The following is a 17500-nucleotide window of genomic DNA, read 5'->3' on the forward strand; positions in this document are numbered from 1 at the left end:
ACCCTGCTTTTAATTCCAAACTCACCGAGTTCTACATCTCTCACCCACCAAAGTGTATTCTTGACTATTTAAAGCCTGTAAACATCCAGACCAACCCAGTCACTTGCCGCCCATCTAACCCACCCACTCGCCCACCCGCCTCCTTGCGACCTGCTTACAACACTGACTACATACATACCTTACCTACTTTGTTTAATGTGCATTCGTTTATTGTTTTTAGTATTTTTATGTTTTTTTCGGCATCTTTCTCCTAATTATTATTTTTTTGTAATTGCCCCATCTTCGTCTTCACTATCTTCCATTTTCTCTGCGAAAGTTGGTTTAGATAGCCAAAGAGAGGTCCGTATGGTGACCCAGGTGCGGTGACCCAGCTCTGCACTGGTCAGCAGGAGTGTTGCAGAATACGCACACACGTACGAATACGCACACACGCACATACATAGGCCCCCTGGGTGTTGGATCCCCGCCAAGACGGCCCGCTACGCTTGTGTCTTCCATCATAATGTTTACTTTGAGAGACCTTATCGCCGAGGAGAAGGCCAGGCCGAGGGCTGCGTTCGCCGGGGACGGAGTGATGGACGTGTCCGCTCGAGTCAGGCGTCAAGGCTGGTGCGAAATGTGCTTGTGGATTCGCACAGGAATACTGTTGTTGTTTATGTATGGTCGAGTGCTGGTGTGCGATCGGAGCGGGTCGTTTTGTTGGGGTGCTGTATTTGAGCATATTTGATGGGGTCAGTGGAAGCAGGGTGGGTCTAAGGTGATTTGTAGTATATCTTGGTAACAGTTCATGACTTTTTTTTGTGAAATCCTCGTCATGCGCTCTGACACTTGTGTGAGTTGGTCCTTTGATATGCCACTCATACCACTGTCGCTTCTGAGATTTGCAAGTGGGAATCCTCCGCGGGGGCGTAAGGGGTAATGCCCCAATGCCTTTGGATCAACGTTTTAGCTGGATGGAATTCCTCGGGAGCAGTTGAGACGTACGACATCTGAACACGATCTTTTGACTCGATATACAGGAAAAACTGTGCGCCTCTATGGATATTTCGAAGTGTTTATTTAGAATACAAAAATAAATGAGTGTAATGTTCCACGTTCGCGCCTCCCCACGTTCTTCCGGGAAATGTGTCGGGCGTCCTTTGTTCGTTATCTTGTAGCACGCAGCGACGGGGCTCCTCCACTTGTTTACAATGCCCTTGTGAACCCCTACCAGGATGTAGTTCTCATGTAAACACGCTCGTGTCACGTACACACCGCCCAACGCGCCCACGTCCTTTTCCTCTTCCAGCCTGAGGCCGCCCACCGTTCATCCACGCCCACAACCCGTGCCCTAATCAACGATAAGCTCGCCCTTCCCCTGCTCGTTGCCGCAGCCACACTACACGCGCCGTGTCTCGGGGCTGAAGTAGAGGAGACCCTTGTAGTAAACTCAGGGATCAAGTAGAGGAGACTCCCCCCCCCCTCCCACTTCGCCCGTGTCCCCTCCTCGTGACATAAGGCGATCACTTGGAGAGGATCTGTTACCCTTCTCTGCACAGATCGCGCCGGAAAGGAGGCAGCGAGACGCCTTCTTGCCATTGCTTTCTCACTGCAAAAAATCGGATTTTTTTTATACTGCCCTCGCGCTCAGTAACTCTCCCGCGTATTTGATTCATTTACGTAATGATCTCGGCTCCAGCACTGTCCTCGCCGTACTTCCTTTGACACTCCCTCTGCCAAGAACACGTACATCATCCCACCGCTATCTCTTTCCTCCTAATCACAATCACATACTCTGCCGGTCGCCTTGACCCTGCGCACCCATACGCGTGTTTTTCTTATATATAACTTGAACTTGTAAGCCTAAGAGATATAGATGTCTTGTTTGGTCTAGAAAATAGATGTCAAGCTTTCGTAAGGTTTCCTAAGTGTGTCGATAGAGCCTGTGTGAGCGCTGGCTGTTGGGGCCAGTTCAGGATCGATAGATTGATGTGTAGGATTTATTTACAGAAGAATATGGGACGACCTCGGGGGCGGCTTTGATTTTTGTTGACGTGGAGGAAGACGTGATGTCAGGCGATGACATAAATTGAAAATTTTCCTTTGATTTCGCCTCTTTGGAGGATCTGAGTCTGATTGGTATTTTCGGGAAGACAAAGAGCGCGGAGGGAGGAGGCGGTCCTGGTGCGGTGCTTTAGAATGAGAATATGTTATTTGTTTTTGGAAATCGGACTTCTCTGTAGCTTGTTGTAATTTTGGAAGGAATGTCTCTAAAGGACTGAAACGGAATGCTCCTTTCGGGAAATTTTACCGCGGTCCTTCATCGAGGTGGGCTGCTTTCTGCCACCATTATTACCACGACCCGTGACTCCATTTCCAGCCGTCCATCACCACCGCCACCGCACGCCAGGGCCGACCTGCACCTGGCAACGCTGATTCACAGTCCCTCGTCACTCTCCCTGCTTCTCGTTAAACCATCAGTTCCTCATCACCGACACCACACCGTCATCACATTAGTACCGAGAATCTTCCACCATAGCCGGAAGACACTCATCAGGCTGGCTGTACATCATCTCTGGCCCTGGCTGCATCCGCCGGGGCAGCTCACCCCGGCGGAGGCGACGTCGAAGCAGAGGCCTATCATAATCCCAGCGAGGCCCGGGGGTCACCTGTCATCATCACTACTAGGCCTTCGCCAGCCCCTTCTGTGGCTCTCTCTATAAGGCGCTGCGAATCCTTGCAAATCTGGACATGTGTTCACTTGCATGGCAGCGGCCTCATCTCTGGCCATTTTTATTTTCGTTTTTAGTTTCCTTGCTGTGTCCGTGTTATTTGCATAATTACGTATGCAAATGGCCCTGTCCTTTGGCGGAGAGCGTGTGTTGATACGTCTGTGAGAGTTGCGTTGAATTGGGTGTTTAAGTGTTTGCTCGGGTTAGTTTTAAAGTTCAGCGGGGTTGATTTTGCTGTTGGTTTGCGTTCATTTAGGCGTTCGGATGCGGTGGTGCGCGTTCAGGAGTGGTCTTTTCGATGCCCAGCTGCGTTTATTTGGTCGTTCGTTTAAAAGTTTGAGTTGGAAGGCAGTGTCTTGTTGGGTTGTGCATTCAGATTAAGAAGTCAGGTTAAATACGTACATGTATGTGTATGTAAATTAAAATAATAGTTAAATTAAGATAATTGGTAATAGTTATCGACATAAAATAATAGGTAATAGTTATCGACACTCGTTTGGCTGTGGGACTTTCGGTGCGATAAAGCGAGAGGCGCGTATTTGCGGCCGTGATGTGGCAGAGCGTGTGAAAATGCTATGGGTCAAGGCTGGGACAAACCGAGCTTCGTTTGTGGGCATGTGGGTATCAGGATCCCGGGGAAGGTGGGAGGGGGAGAGGAGAGGGGATGGGCGCGGGCTGTGGGCGGAAGAGGGAGCATGAGGGCGGCCCGAACCCGTCATCATCACTCGAGGCCAGATAACGTCTCCCTCAACCAGTCGCATCCGCATGACACTCTAGCGCGTCCTGTGGCGGCCATGTTGTCTCGAGAGGGGCGCCGCCACTCGAAGGGGGCGTCTCGAAGGACGGGCACGCGGAGCACTGTTGGGCGGGCTTGTTTGTGTTGATTTTAGTGTTAACGGTTGTTTTTGCCAGTTTGTTTCGTTTTCTTGCCAGTTTCCGCTTTATTGATGTGGTTGTCATTGTTATTAGTATATATAGGTTGCTCTGGGTATCATATTCCGTCAATATATTCTTGTTCGCTTAGAGACGCAAGACTATTCGAGAAGGCATTTCTGCAACGGAAATCACCTCCCCATTTGGACGGCGAAGTCAGTGCAGTGTGCTTCCGCGGCGCGACGTCCCCCACGCCCGCCCAGCGCACGAGCCCCACGTCCGGCCAAGAAACGGGCGGCGGGGATGATGCGCTGGATTTCGACTGATGAAGTACTGCTATGTTGTTACTCTCTTTGTGTGCCATGGCGTCCCACTACGGCGCTCCGTTATCGGGTGACCGCCATGAAAGCGGGAGAGAGTGCATGACGGAGTGGCCTTCTGTCATGCTCGGTGGACGGCGCCTTCGTTCTGATTTCTTTTTTTTTTCTCTGAGAGAGAGAGAGAGAGAGAGAGAGAGAGAGAGAGAGAGAGGGAGAGAGAGAGAGAGAGAGAGAGAGAGAGAGGGAGAAGCAAAGGAAGTGGCAGGGGAAAAGAGAGAGAGAGAGAGAGAGAGAGAGAGAGAGAGAGAGAGAGAGAGAGAGAGAAGCAAAGGAAGTGGCAGGGGAAAAGAGAGAGAGAGAGAGAGAGAGAGAGAGAGAGAGAGAGAGAGAGAGAGAGACACAGAGACAGAGACAGAGACAGAGACAGACAGAGAGAGAGAAAATTTATTGAGAGATGGAGAAGCAAAGGAAGTGGCAGGGGAAAAGAGAGAGAGAGAGAGAGACAGACAGACAGACAGACAGAGACAGAGACAGAGAGAATTTATTGAGAGATGGAGAAGCAAAGGAAGTGGCAGGGGAAGAGAGAGAGAGAGAGAGAGAGAGAGAGAGAGAGAGAGAGAGAGAGAGAGAGAGAGAGAGAGAGAGAGAGAGAGAGAGAGAGAGAGAGAGAGAGACTGAGAGACTGAGAGACTGAGCCTCCGTCGTGTGGAAACCGTAATGTAATAAGTGGCGGCGCCGGGCGGTCCAGATGGCAGCGGTAATGATCTCCTGAAAGTAGTTATTCGAGGGGAATCGTTGATGCTGTCGTCGCTCTCTCGATTCGTCTTGCTGTTGCGCAACGCCAGTCGTTAGCTGTGGCGGCGCAAGCCATTTCGATATCTATGGAATCGGTAGTTTTTTTGTTTTTTTTCCTCTTTGTACATGCGTATTATTGTACATTTGTATAGATGCGTCAAATATCGCAAAATTATCTGATTCGCCGTTTATGGTAGTCTTCCCTATGACGGTGTGTTGTCAGGGTGTCACGGGGACGCGAGCACCTCGTGCAAACAACCCGCGCCGGACATCCTGTAATGTGTCCCTCCCTCCATTCCTCCCTCTCTCCCTGTCTCCCTTCCTCCCTCCCTCTTTCCCCCCTCCTCCTCCACCTCACCCCGCCCCTTCCCATCCCCTCCGAACCTTCTCTCTCCCTTTATTATCCACATCCTCCACCTCACGATCTCGGCAACACACACTGATTCACAGGAATGAGCTTCTTCCTTCGCTGCCTTCATTTTCTACTTGGCTGCTGTGCGTCCAGGTCTCGTCCGGCCAGTTTTTTATCTTTTTTTTTTTCTTTTTAGAAGGGGGTTACGGAAGCACCCTTTTTTAGGGGGGGAGTTCAATCTTGCTTCGCGCCGGATGTGTCTCCCTGGATGCCTCCAGCTCCCTTTCCCCACCACCTTATTTTTTTCCCGCTTCAAAGGGTTTTCCGTTTCTAGCTTTCCGCGAGCTATAAACATGTTGATTAGATCCTCCGCTGAGTGTTATTTTCCATCGGGTCTCCTCGTGTCATTGGGATCTTCCATAGGATACCCCCTCCTTCCCCTTCTCCCCCCTCTCTCCCTCTTCCCCTTCTCTCCCTCTCCCCCCTCTCCTCCCTCTCTCCACTCCTTCCTCCCCCTTCTCTCCCTCTCTCCCCACTCTCTCCCTCTTCCCCCTCTCCCCTCTCTCTCCCTCTCCCCCCTCTCTATCTCTTCCCCCTCTCCCCTCCCCCCTTCCTCCACCTATTCGACACCTCCTCGGGCAAGACAGGATTGCGGTGACGTGGTTAACAGCTACGTTTCTCCCCTACACCCCCCCTGCCTCCTCTCCCCTCCACTTCCCCTTCTTTGTCCCTTCCCTTCCCTTCTTACCTCATCCTTCCTACCCTCCCTACCTCTCCCCTCCTATCCATTTCCCTCTCTTTCCCTCCCTTTTCCCTTTCCTTCCCTTTCATTCTTTCTTCCTATCTCTCCCTTCATTTTCCTTCCCTTTTCTTTCCTTATCTTCTTTTCCCCCCACATCCCATCCCCTTGTTTCCCTTCCCTTCCCTTCCCTTCTACCCCCTCCCCCTCGCCTTCCAACCCCACCTCCACCCCCACCTGCAGTATAACCTTCCCCGGATGTGGACGGGCAAGCTAAGCTTTCTACCTGTTTGTATGTAGAGGAAAGAAGGGCGGGGGCGGGCGTGGGGGACGGGGGGAGGGGGTGTGGTGGAGAAGGGAATAATAAAACACATATATATAGTGCGGTCAGGGTTACGTAACTCGGGGAGATAGCTCGCGTTACTTTTACTACAGGGTGATCGTTATGGGCTTATAAACACGGGGGAGAGAAGCGCTCGCACAATCTGACGCATGCTCCCCGAGTTGCTGAAGTTGATGGACTATGGTAAGGGCTGTGTGTAGTGTGTGGAGATGCAGAAGGAGGAGGAGGTAGAAGAAGGGGAGAGAGAGGAGGGGAGAAGAGGAGGAAAAAGGGAGAGAGAGGAGGGGAGAAGAGGGAAAGAGAGGAGGGGAGAAGAGGGAAAGAGGAGGAGGAGAAGAGGGAGAGAGAGCAGGGAGAAGAGGGGAGAAAAGAGAAGGAAAGAAGCGGAGAGAGGGGAGGAAAGAAGCGGGAGAGGAAAGGGGAGGAGAAGAAGCGGGAGAGAGGGGAGGAAAGAAAAGGGAGAGAGAGAAGGAAAGAAATGGGAGTTATAGGTATAAGTTTAGTCATAGGCATAAGCTTTCTACCTGTTTCTACATGGGCAAAAGCGTAGGCATTGGCAGTAGTGTAGGCGTAGGCATAGGTAGAGGGAATGACGAGGTGGGACGAGATAAAAGAGGGAGAGGGGAAGGTGGGGGAGTTTCAAAGCAAACAGTGTATGGTAAACCTGTGTAGGGAGACGGAGGCAGTAGGCGGCACGGTGGATGGTCAGGAGAGGGCGGGGGCGGGGGGGGAATCACATTACCTTTTTGTCCCTAAAGTGCAGCAGGTATAAGCATGGCGTCCGTATGGCGTCGAGTACGAACAGATGGGAGTTAATGCGCTTGTTTCGAGGTCTGATTGCGAAGTTGATTTGAATGTTCTTTTTTTGTCATGCAGTTCTTGTATATACGAAAGGAATGGTTATAATAACAGCGTTCATCAAGCAAATAGTCCACGTTGTTTTTGTCCGTGCGCGCTCAAAGGGCGAATCGAAGTGAGCGGATCCGTCGTGGGCGGGTCAGGTGCGGGCGACGCGGCCGATGAGGACGGGATTGACGGCCGTACGTGAGCCGCACGGACAGGGGCGCCGGTAATTAGTTGAGGGGCGTGACTCGTGCAGGGAGGGAGATTGCCTCACTCGGAAAATCCGAGCGAAACGCTGTTTTCTCTCTCTCTCTCTCTCACTCTCTCTCACTCTCTCTCTCTCTCTCACTCTCTCTCACTCTCTCTCTCTCTCTCTCTCTCTCTCTCTCTCTCTCTCTCTCTACTCTCTCACTCTCTCTACTCTCTCACTCTCTCTACTCTCTCACTCTCTCTACTCTCTCACTCTCTCTCACACACACTCTCTCTCACACACACTCTCACACACACACACACACTCTCTCTCTCTTTCTCTCTCACCCTCACTCACTCTCCCACTCACTCTCTCTCTCTCTCTCTCTCTCTCTCTCTCTCTCTCTCTCTCTCTCTCTCTCTCTCTCTCTCTCTCTCTCTCTCTCTCTCACTCTCTCTCTCTCTCTCTCTCTCTCTCTCTCTCTCTCTCTCTCTCTCTCTCTCTCTCTCTCTCTCTCTCTCTCTCTCTCTCTCACTCTCACTCTCCTCTCACTCTCACCCTCACTCACTCACTCACTCACTGCTCACTCACTCACTCTCTCTCTCTCTCTCCCACTCTCACTCTCACTCTCACTCACTCTCACCCACTCACTCTCACTCACTCACTCTCTCTCTCTCCCTCACTTTCTCACCCTCCCTCTCTCTCTCTCTCTCCCTCTCTCTCTCTCTCTCTCTCTCTCTCTCTCTCTCTCTCTCTCTCTCTCTCTCTCTCTCTCTCTCTCTCTGTGTGTGTGTGTGTGTGTGTGTCAGAGGTGGTTGCAGTTTCAGTTGAGCATCAAACACACTCGAATGCTATGTGTAGTCTCACGCGTACATGTTTGATAGGTTTAATTACACGAAGACGCTGTTGCAATTCTTCCAGGTGTCCCACAGTTAATGTAAGGGGCAGTACGATATAGAAATACGAAATTTAGTATTTGTAGACCTTATTGAAAAATATAATTGGTAAAATGAGAGAGAACCAGACAGACACACAGACAGACAAGAAGAGGGAAACGGAAGTGAAAAATAAAGTAGTGAGGTCCTCATTAAGACCCAGCCGTGAGGGGATGGGCAGGAAAGCCGTCGGAGATTGGCAGGAAGCAAATAGGTGTGCTTAGTCGCAGTAGAACCTTGCTTCGCTCCAGTTGGCCTTCTGGTCGCGCGAAACTTTGACACGGTGGGAGGGCACGGAGGCACGGAAGCACGGACGACGGCGCGCGCACTTCCTTCCGTCAGTCATCCAGAGACGGTGTCAGTTTATTACGCCCATTCGTTTGTCGATCACGTCGGGGAGGGAAAGCGATTTTGGTGAAGAGCCTAGCTGGGGGTGGGTTGAACGCGCGTTCCGCCGAAAGTAATGATGCATCCGTTTTTTTTTTTTTTTTTTTTTTTTTTTTTTTTTAAGGAAACGAACTGACGAATAGGATCGCTGCGGAATGCGAGTTACAACTAGTGAAGGGGAAAACATTGCATAAGATCTTTTGCCATTCTGAAAGCACAGATTTTTGCTTGATTTGCACAAATTCCTGTGCAGTTTTATGGGCCATTACCTTACTGTTTACAACGCATGAGGGCGTGAGTTCATCTAGATGCTATTCTAACTTTGCGGGCGTCTTGGGAAACCGTGTAAACAACATTCCATTTTCTTTGAACGTTGATGAATTTGGATAAACGTGACGTCTTTTGCAGACTATGAAGCGTTTTCCTGAATCTGGGTGACGTCATTCTAATGGGATATAATGTAATCATTCGGGGGACTAAGTTGCTTAATACCTGGGTCGCGAGGGCACGGTCGTGTAAACAACTTCTCCCTGTTTTGATGCGCTGTTTGTTTCATGACTGATGCATGTAATTCCAGGTGAAGCGACGTGATCACGCGATTTTACGAAAGATTTTGATTTTTCAACTCTTCTATAGCTTGAATTGGGAAGGTGAATACTTGATTACATATTCATTCGTGCATATTAACTGAATATCGAATTTTTTTGTACGTAATGCCATATTTGTGTACACATACATTCAAATGTAAAATATACCTATATAATTCAGAACTTTTTTGTCCATATTTATACATGTGACACCATTACGTATCTGAATGCATATTTCTTACTATATCTTCATTCCTTTTTTGTATGCTTACCAGCGTAATATTTTTTATTAATTAGTGTCTGTCCAATACGTTTTCCGTGAAGGGAAACCTTAGATATTTGTGTTCAGTTTTCGAACGCTAAGAGTTTCTGAGACGTAAGGCTTCCAAGGAGTAGAAGGTTATTTATATTATAGATTTAAGAGATTGGATGAGAAGTGGGGAAGGGGGGGGGCAGATGGGTGAGGGAGGAATGGGGGTGGGGGGCGGCTGATCATAGGTCAAGGTCATTGGGTGAGTTCTTCGTCTCCGGTGCTGCGTGTTTGTTTTGGAAGGATGCGTAGTGGAGGACCGAAAAATCGAGGATGGAACACTGGCGCAGCAGGTGGATCAGCTGTTGCGAGGGTCTCCCTCCCCTCCTCCACCTTCTGCTCATCCTGCTTCCGCTCTTCTTCCCCTGTCGATTGTATTCTTTCTTCTCTTCCTCCCTCTCCCATTCCCTGTCTGCTCCCTTTCCCCTCACCTTCTTCCCTGTCTCCTCCCTTTCCCGTCACCTTCTTCCCTGTCTTCTCTCTTCCCCCTCCCCTTTTAACCTGCTTCCTCCCGTCCTCCTTCCCTTCCATCCTGTCTTCTCCCTTCCTCATCTCCATCATCCTCCTTCCCCCGCCTCCGTCTTCCTCTCTCCCCGCCTCTTCCCCAAGAGGTGCTGGGCGAGAGGTCCTTTGGGGAGGGAGCGATTGATCGGCCGTGGAGGGGAGGGAGGGGGAGTGGGAAGGAGGGGGAGTGGGAAGGAGGGGAGGAAGGGTGAGGGGGAGGGGAGAGAGGGGGAGGGGGAGGGGAGGGAAGGGGGAAGAGGGAAGGGAAGGGAGGGGAAAGGGGAGATAGGGAGGGGAGGGAGGAAGGGAGGGGAAGGGGAAGGGGAAGGGGGAGGAGAGGAGAGGGATGGGTGTTGATGTTGAGGAATTCATGTGACATTTTGTCCATCTTGCCTCGCTCCGATGTGAGGAACAATTTCGTGGTCACTCGCCACACGTGCTAGATTTTAGAAGAGGGAGAGAGAGGGAAGAGAGGATAAGTGAAGAGAAGTGAAAATAATGAGGAAGAGGGGATTAGAAAAAAAAATAACGCATGGGAATGGCAAAGGTGAAGGGAGGAAGGAAGAGAAGATAATAATAAAAAAAATAGCTAAGGTTGTAGTGCCAGATGAAAAGAAGAGGCGTTGTCGATGAAGCTAGATGAAAGATCCTGCGTCCTTCTTACGGACGTGTGGGGGGGGGGGAGTAAGAAGGCGGGGCGCGACTTCCTTCCTCTGGTTAACATTATTTCTTATTCTGTTCTTCCTATCATATTCCCCACTTGTCGAATGTTTGTCTTGCCTTGTTATCTTCGTCCTTCTTGTCTACTCTTTCTCTCGCACGGTGTCCACGGTTTTTTGGTTATTGCTCATGGCACCTCCTCCTCACCAGTGCCATCGACTTGTTGTCAGGAAGTGGAGGTGGCACATGTTATCGTGTGTCAAGTATGAGGTTGCGACAATATACTTGAGAAATCTGCGACGTTTTTTTTTTTATCTTCTCTTCTTTTCTCTTTTTCTTCTCCTCTCCTCGCATTTCCTTTCGTTTCTTTCCTTCCTTCTGCGCGTCCCTGATGTGTATGCGATACGAGCACGGGTGACATCCGTACACGAAACGTGTAGCGACGTCTGTGTGGGCGCGGGCGGTGCTGGTCGCGTGATGGGCGGTGCCTCGGGATGGTGGCACCGATGTCAGTGAGTCGGCGAGCGAGCAGGCAGGCGGGGGCTGTGTTGTCGCCAGCTCGGTGCCACGGACGGACGGACACTGCTCGCGACGTCGTCCTTGCGTTGGTGGAGTGGGAGGGGATGCCAAGGGGAGTTGGTGTTTTATCTTCCGTAGTTAATGGATGGCTATGTTTAAGGTAGAGGAACGATTGCGGATCATAAAGTGTATTTTTGTGATTATACCGCGTTCATCTAATAAAACTCGTTTATTAACGGCAGCGGAATGTCAGTGCGAGATCCACGAGTAGGCCTAACACGTGCGCACGCCCTGTGGTGAGGGACAGAGGACTCCGAGCAAAAGTGACGTGTTGAAACATTGAACAGAGAGGAGGCTCTAATCCCGATGGTGAAGCCCCAGCCCGCGGGGGACCATGTGTAGCGTGAGTGACACCTGGATACTGTCACCTGTAGCACCTTCCACGCGCACGCCCCCCCTCCCCGACCCGCGCCCCTCCTCGTCTCACGGCTGACCTTTTCAACTCGCCTCCCTCGCTGTTGACCGGGCGAAGGACACGAGAGCGAGCGGGTGAGCGGCCGAGGGTGACCCAGGGTGACCGAGGGGCGTGCGCGAGACCAGGGACGGAGGAGACAGGCGGGATGAGGGTGCCGCTCAAGATCCGCAGGTTCTCCCTCTTCTCGAGCACTTCCGCCTCGCCGCCCCAGCCCAGGTGAGTCGATCCTCCTTCGCACGGCGCCCGAAGGAACCTGCCTCCTCGCATGACGGGGATTAAGGGGCGTTGCCTCCATGTCCTTGGGGTCTCGCTAGATGAGGTTGCATAGGCACGGTTGCCCAGTCATCGCCTTGGACTCTGCTGGTCAACCTCGTCTCTCGGACTTGTTTAGTCACGGGCGTGAGGACGTGAATGGGGTGGGGGATATGCCGCCCGTGACCCAGCTTCTGAGTTCTTTCGTGCGACATGAGTTTTGAAAGTCACTCAGCTGTGAGAAAATTGTTCTAATTTATTGAACATTTGATCAGTATTGTTTTTTTTCTTCAGGGACTGCCTTGCATGTTTGAACTGCTTGAAATATCTGAAGGTATAATTAAAGGAATTTATGAAGTGATCATCACCAGAGCCCGGTAAAGTTCTTAAGGGCCGCTTAGGCCAATGACCTGACCGCGGCATCGCAACATTCTTGGGGCCGCCAGCAATCACATCCGCAATCTGTTTTTTGAACAACGAAATGAATAAGTAAATCGTGATATTTATACACTTTGCACTTTGTAAACTTTTCATTCATTAGTTAATAGGCCGATGCACGCATGACAGGCAAGGATTCTAATGTAATTGTGATTCTAAAGTGACAGCCGTGGTGAAGACATAAATCCGGGATTTTGTGTTATAGAAAATGACATTTCCTGCGGTTTTGGTTTTATCTCCCAACGTGTAGATTTGCACACATTCTGTTGAAATTAGATTTATGAAACGATTATGACAAATCCAAAGCGTTTATCACCGCGGATGTGGCACAACAGGGGCCGCCCAGCGTAATGCAATCGCGGGCCCAGCGTGATTCGATTCGCTCTATTTCCGTGCCGGTTAAGAGAGAAAGCAAGGGAAAAAATCGAAAGCGGCACCTGAATATATTCTTACGGCGGTGGTGGAAAATGTCAGCGAGGCGTGAATCAGATGGCTGGATGGGGGAGACTAGGTTAATAAGTTGCCATAGCAACGCGGCTCTCCATCTTGGTCCCCGGCCGCCGCGCACGGTAAACATCCCCGCTCTTTTTCAAGGCAAGACATCAACATGTTGACAAAGCCATTCTCGCGTGCATTTCGTCTCCTCTTTCTTGCACACTTTCCGTTCGTCGCCGGGTGGGAGGTCATCCCGAATCCGCGCGTCATCCACGTATGGCGACGGCTGAGCGAGATTCCGCGGCCGATTTGCGGGCGCGTTTTGCCGGGTTCACTCGGCGCCGCGCGGTCTGGCCGGATATTCGGATGCCCGTGGGGGAGGGGGGGGGGGGTAGTGTAATATCAGAGGCTCATCGAACGGCGGATTAGGGACTGGTTGCGTTAAGTGCGGAACGAGAACTGGGTAATTTCGTTGATTACCAAGGCTATTATGCACCTTGGATGTATCTGCGGATCTGTTATCGTAATTAGCAATTTGCCAGGTAAACAGACAGTGACGATAGGTCGAAGGGGAGGCAAGAGCAAGAGCAGTTCTGTGTGGAATAGCGGCCGTTGCATGGTGTAAGCCTATTATCATGCAGGGAGAGTGTCATGAATTCTTGTAATATTGCATGTATTGATCTACTTACAAAATGTGTGTCATTTGTTTTCTTTCGAAAATTTTACACGTTTTTCTTTTTCTTCCTCAGGTGAGTTTTGTTCACAAGATCATGGAGACGACGGGCGGTTTTTGGGGTGAGTCTCCCACGAGGCAGTGATGGGCGGGCTGTAACGAGGGCGTCTTCCCGCTGTCTTGTTCGATGTCGTATTCGTTATGGCTCTTATCGCCTCTGTCTTCATTGGTATCTGTTACTCGGCACTTTTTCTGGCCAGGTAGTTTGCTGCCATTTACTAGGGTGTTCTTTTATGCGTCTCTTTTTTATTGTGATAAAGTGTTGATTTAATACAGTGCCCCGTAGCATGGAAGGTCGTGTCAGAGACGAGAGTGCCACGCAAAGGCTCCACTGGCACTCCCCAGGTCATTAGAGCGAGTGCCACCTTGATGCTTTTTATTTATATGTATTCTGTTGACAGTCAGTAACGTGGATGTTGCATGATGTTTCTGCTCCTTGGCCGGGTCACACGGGAGTGAGGAGGGGGGAGGGGGGGTTAGGCCACACTTGGCGACCTTGTGGGGACCAAGTGCGGGGAGAAGGGCGCGACGAAGACTGGGGGGGGGGGGGGTGAGAGTTCGAGAGAGAGTGAGAGTATCTACAGAGCTAGTCCCTAAAGCAAATGTTCAGTTACGGAAACGCAGGAACGCGCAATCGTCCGTTTACGCCATGTAACTTGTTGAATAGATATTGCGTATGTCCGTGGGCGGGGGCATTGAGGGTACATGTGTCTGGTCGTGGGCGTGGCACATGTTGGGCGCTGACTGCACGCTATCTCAAGCTAAGCCAACGGCCATTATGTCCTACCGGCCATGACAAGGTCACAGGATTACTATTTTCCTCTTTCCTCTTTATGTTATCCTGTCTTCTTCCCTCGCGTTCGGGTATTCCACGCACGCCAGGCGTAGATTATGTAATTTGCTTTGTTGTGCGTTGATTCCCCCTAAAGAGCCTGGCTGTGCCTCTTGCCTTTTCTTAGTTCTTGGGGAGCAGCAGTTTGGCTAAATAGAGAGTAATTGTTCGATTTTGATGTTGAATTTCATAGTGTAAGGCGCGGGCGCACACGCTCAAACACGAACAAAATGCAACGCAGCGCAACACAAGTATGTAGAGAGTGCGGATGTGTATAAATAATCGTGTGTGTGTGTATGTGTGTGTGTTTGTGTCTGAGAGAGAGAGAGAGAGAGAGAAAGAGTGAGTGAGTGAGTGAGTGAGTAACTCAATGAGTAAGTGTGAATGTCAGTGTGGGAGATACACGTATATACATGAATATTCAAATATATGCACATATATACATATACATATACGCATGCATATAAACAGACAGAAGGACATACAGACAGAGAAATAAATGTGTTTGTGTATGTGAGTGCAAATGTCATCAACGTCTTCAAGGCTGTCACTCCTTTAGCGCCATGGCTCACTCATGGCACCGAATTAAGGCTACTCTTCAACCTGGCTTCTCGTCAGCTGACATGTGCATTAGCTGATGTAATTTGTGAAGGTTTTATGAATTTGCATTGGTGGAAGTGGGAGTCGGAAGACGTCTTGACAAATGTTCCTTTATCATGGGTATACAAAGTCCGTCTATTCTATTTTTAACCTTTGTCGTGACTCAGCACAGTACACGTGGATTATCATCGCCGTTGTATTAGGGCAGTCGACGCCAAGGGTACGGCGCCGCGGCTGAACTCTGTGAGAGAAAAGGAGGCGCGAGAGCCGAACAAAAGGTGCTTGCTTGGGGACATTCGTGAGATCAAAGAGCAATAGCAGAGCGGAACATGAATTGCTTACTTGAGGACATTCGTTCGCTAACGGATCCTTTTTTTTTAATGCTGGAACGTTGTAATGCGAGGACATTGCGTGGAGTAATGGACAGACAGTGTGCGTACGTCTGTAATGCTTATTCTGAAGCCGAAGGAGACCTAGCGAGACAGGTCCTATTACCGATCTGATAAGGTCCTATACACTAACGGAACGTAGATGGGAGGGTTCATTGTTGCGCTGGGACGTTGCACGTGCCCAGTGGTCATGCAATATTGATGTGCGTGTCCTTTGGTGTGTAGGATGGAAAGGTCAAACGCGGCCATTAGCGATCACAGAAATACGTACTCTGTTCATGGTGGGGGAACTTATAATGCTGTTTTGTACTTATTCTTTTCTTTCTGGTATTGGTTTTAGTATTGAGGTTTTATATGGGAAGCTGTCTTGTTTTTGGAGGATGCTATTTTTTTACTAGACGCAGGAGGCACGAAGTCTTAGTGTTCAGTGGTATTAGTTAGAGAAATGTCTTCGAGTGTTGGATAATGGTGTAAAATGGACAGCGAATCGACTTCCGGCAGTAGCAAATGTCAGTAGCTCTATTCTTTTAGTAGAGGGATGGCGAGAAAAAAAACGTTGAATAAGAGAGACTCAAAAGTGAGCGAAAGAACAGTAGAATCGGATAGAGAACAGGATAGAGCACCCGGTCGTGTTCAGGGCAGGGTCGTGTGTCAGGGAGGTCCCTAGGGGAGTTGCAGGACCGTTCGATGGAGAGAGCGGTCGTTCGGCAAGGCTCTCAACTCGTCCTGGGCCTCGAAGGCCTTTGTACCTGTCACTATTTCGCTGATGATTACCTGACATTGAGAGCGAGGCATCCGATGGCGGCGAGTCTCATAAAAAAGGAAATTGAAAATGAGATGCATGTGTGTGAAAGTGAAGCGAGTGTTGCCTTTCCCCTTCCCCCCTTTCTATCTCTCTCTCTCTCTCACTCACTCACTCTCTCTCTCTCTCTCTCTCTCTCTCTCTCTCTCTCTCTCTCTCTCTCTCTCTCTCTCTCTTTCTCTCTCTTTCTCTCTTTCTTTCTCTCTCTCTCTCTCTTTCTCTTTCTCTGTCTCTGTCTCTGTCTCTGTCTCTGTCTCTGTCTCTGTCTCTGTCTCTGTCTCTGTCTCTGTCTCTCTCTCTCTCTTTCTCTCTTTTTCTCTTTCTCTCTATCTCTCTCTCTCTCTCTCTCTCTCTCTCTCTCTCTCTCTCTCTCTCTCTCTCTCACTCTCTCTCTCTCTCTCTCTCTCTCTCTCTCTCTCTCTCTCTCTCTCTCTCTCTCTCTCTCTCTCTCTCTCTCTCTCTCTCTCTCTCTCTCTCTCTCCTTCCTACTCTCTTTCTCTCCTTCCTCTCTTTTTCTATTTCCCTTCTTCCCTTTTTCTCTCCCTCCCTCCTTCCCTCTCTCCCTCCCCTTCTTCTCCCTGTGAGACCTTGCCATGCACACCGCCACCGTGGACAGCCAATTTGTAGGCTCACCGGCGGCATACAAATGCAATTTTGCCGCTGCCTGAGTGCGCTTGATCGAATAACCGGTGTCGCTCTGTTTACACTGGTTACCTGGGCTGCCTTCTCTGCCTTCTCTGCCGTGGGTACGTCTTCGGGCCCTGGGTGTTTGCTTTGCCGGGTGGTGGTGGTGTTGATTGGTTATGATGGCTGCTTTTTTGTCATTTGTGTTCTTATTTTATTTTATTTTAGTGGGCTTGTTTTTATTGTTATCGCTGTTGGTATTGGTCTTGCTGCCCTCATTTGTTTCATTTGTAGTAGTTATTTTTTATCATAGTTCAGTGATTATTGATGGCATTATTTCATCCATATTATTACTTACGTTAGTGTTAGTTACATTGCGAACTGAATATGCCCAAAACCTAGTCAACATGAGAGCTTTAGAATGCGCAAGGTGACGGAGACAAAATCTACGGAAATAGTATCCGAATTTCAATTAGTAACCTATCGCCGACATATAAATATAACAGATGTTTTGAACACCTGCAGACTTTGTATAGTATTTCGATGATGGGCGTAAAAATCGACCCAGAAAGACGTTAGGTGTATGACTCATTCTTCGTACACCTATAACCTGTTTTTGAATATATCTAAGCGATGTGAATCAAAAACTACGGAGAAAAATGGCCTCGGACGAAAGCGTGAAGTCATAGACAAGAAGCGCGACCACGCCCCCCTCCGTCTCAGACATGCTTCATTATGAAGCCTTAACTTTGTTGTTTACCTTCCTGTGAAGTCACTTTGTAGCCGCCCGTCTCATTAAGGGAAGCCCATATTTCAATAGACTTAAAGGACACAAAACCCTGGAGACGCACC

General features: G+C 49.7%; 1 protein-coding gene across 14 annotated transcripts in view; it reads left to right on the plus strand.

Moving 5' to 3' along the window:
• Positions 1-17500, plus strand: part of siz (Brefeldin-resistant Arf-GEF family protein schizo) — a 408468-nt gene that overhangs the window by 287625 nt on the left and 103343 nt on the right. Inside the window, exon 1 of one of the 14 annotated variants that reach the window (XM_070133005.1) lies at positions 11172-11759. The exons of the other annotated variants lie outside the window; for them this stretch is intronic. Coding sequence (XP_069989106.1) covers positions 11689-11759 — 71 coding nt within the window. The 5' untranslated portion in view covers positions 11172-11688. Of the gene's footprint in view, positions 1-11171; positions 11760-17500 lie in introns of those variants that run through there. 14 annotated transcript variants of the gene reach the window in all.

Source organism: Penaeus vannamei, chromosome 18 (assembly GCF_042767895.1).
Source record: "Penaeus vannamei isolate JL-2024 chromosome 18, ASM4276789v1, whole genome shotgun sequence".
In the NCBI taxonomy this organism is placed as follows: Eukaryota; Metazoa; Arthropoda; class Malacostraca; order Decapoda; family Penaeidae; genus Penaeus; species Penaeus vannamei.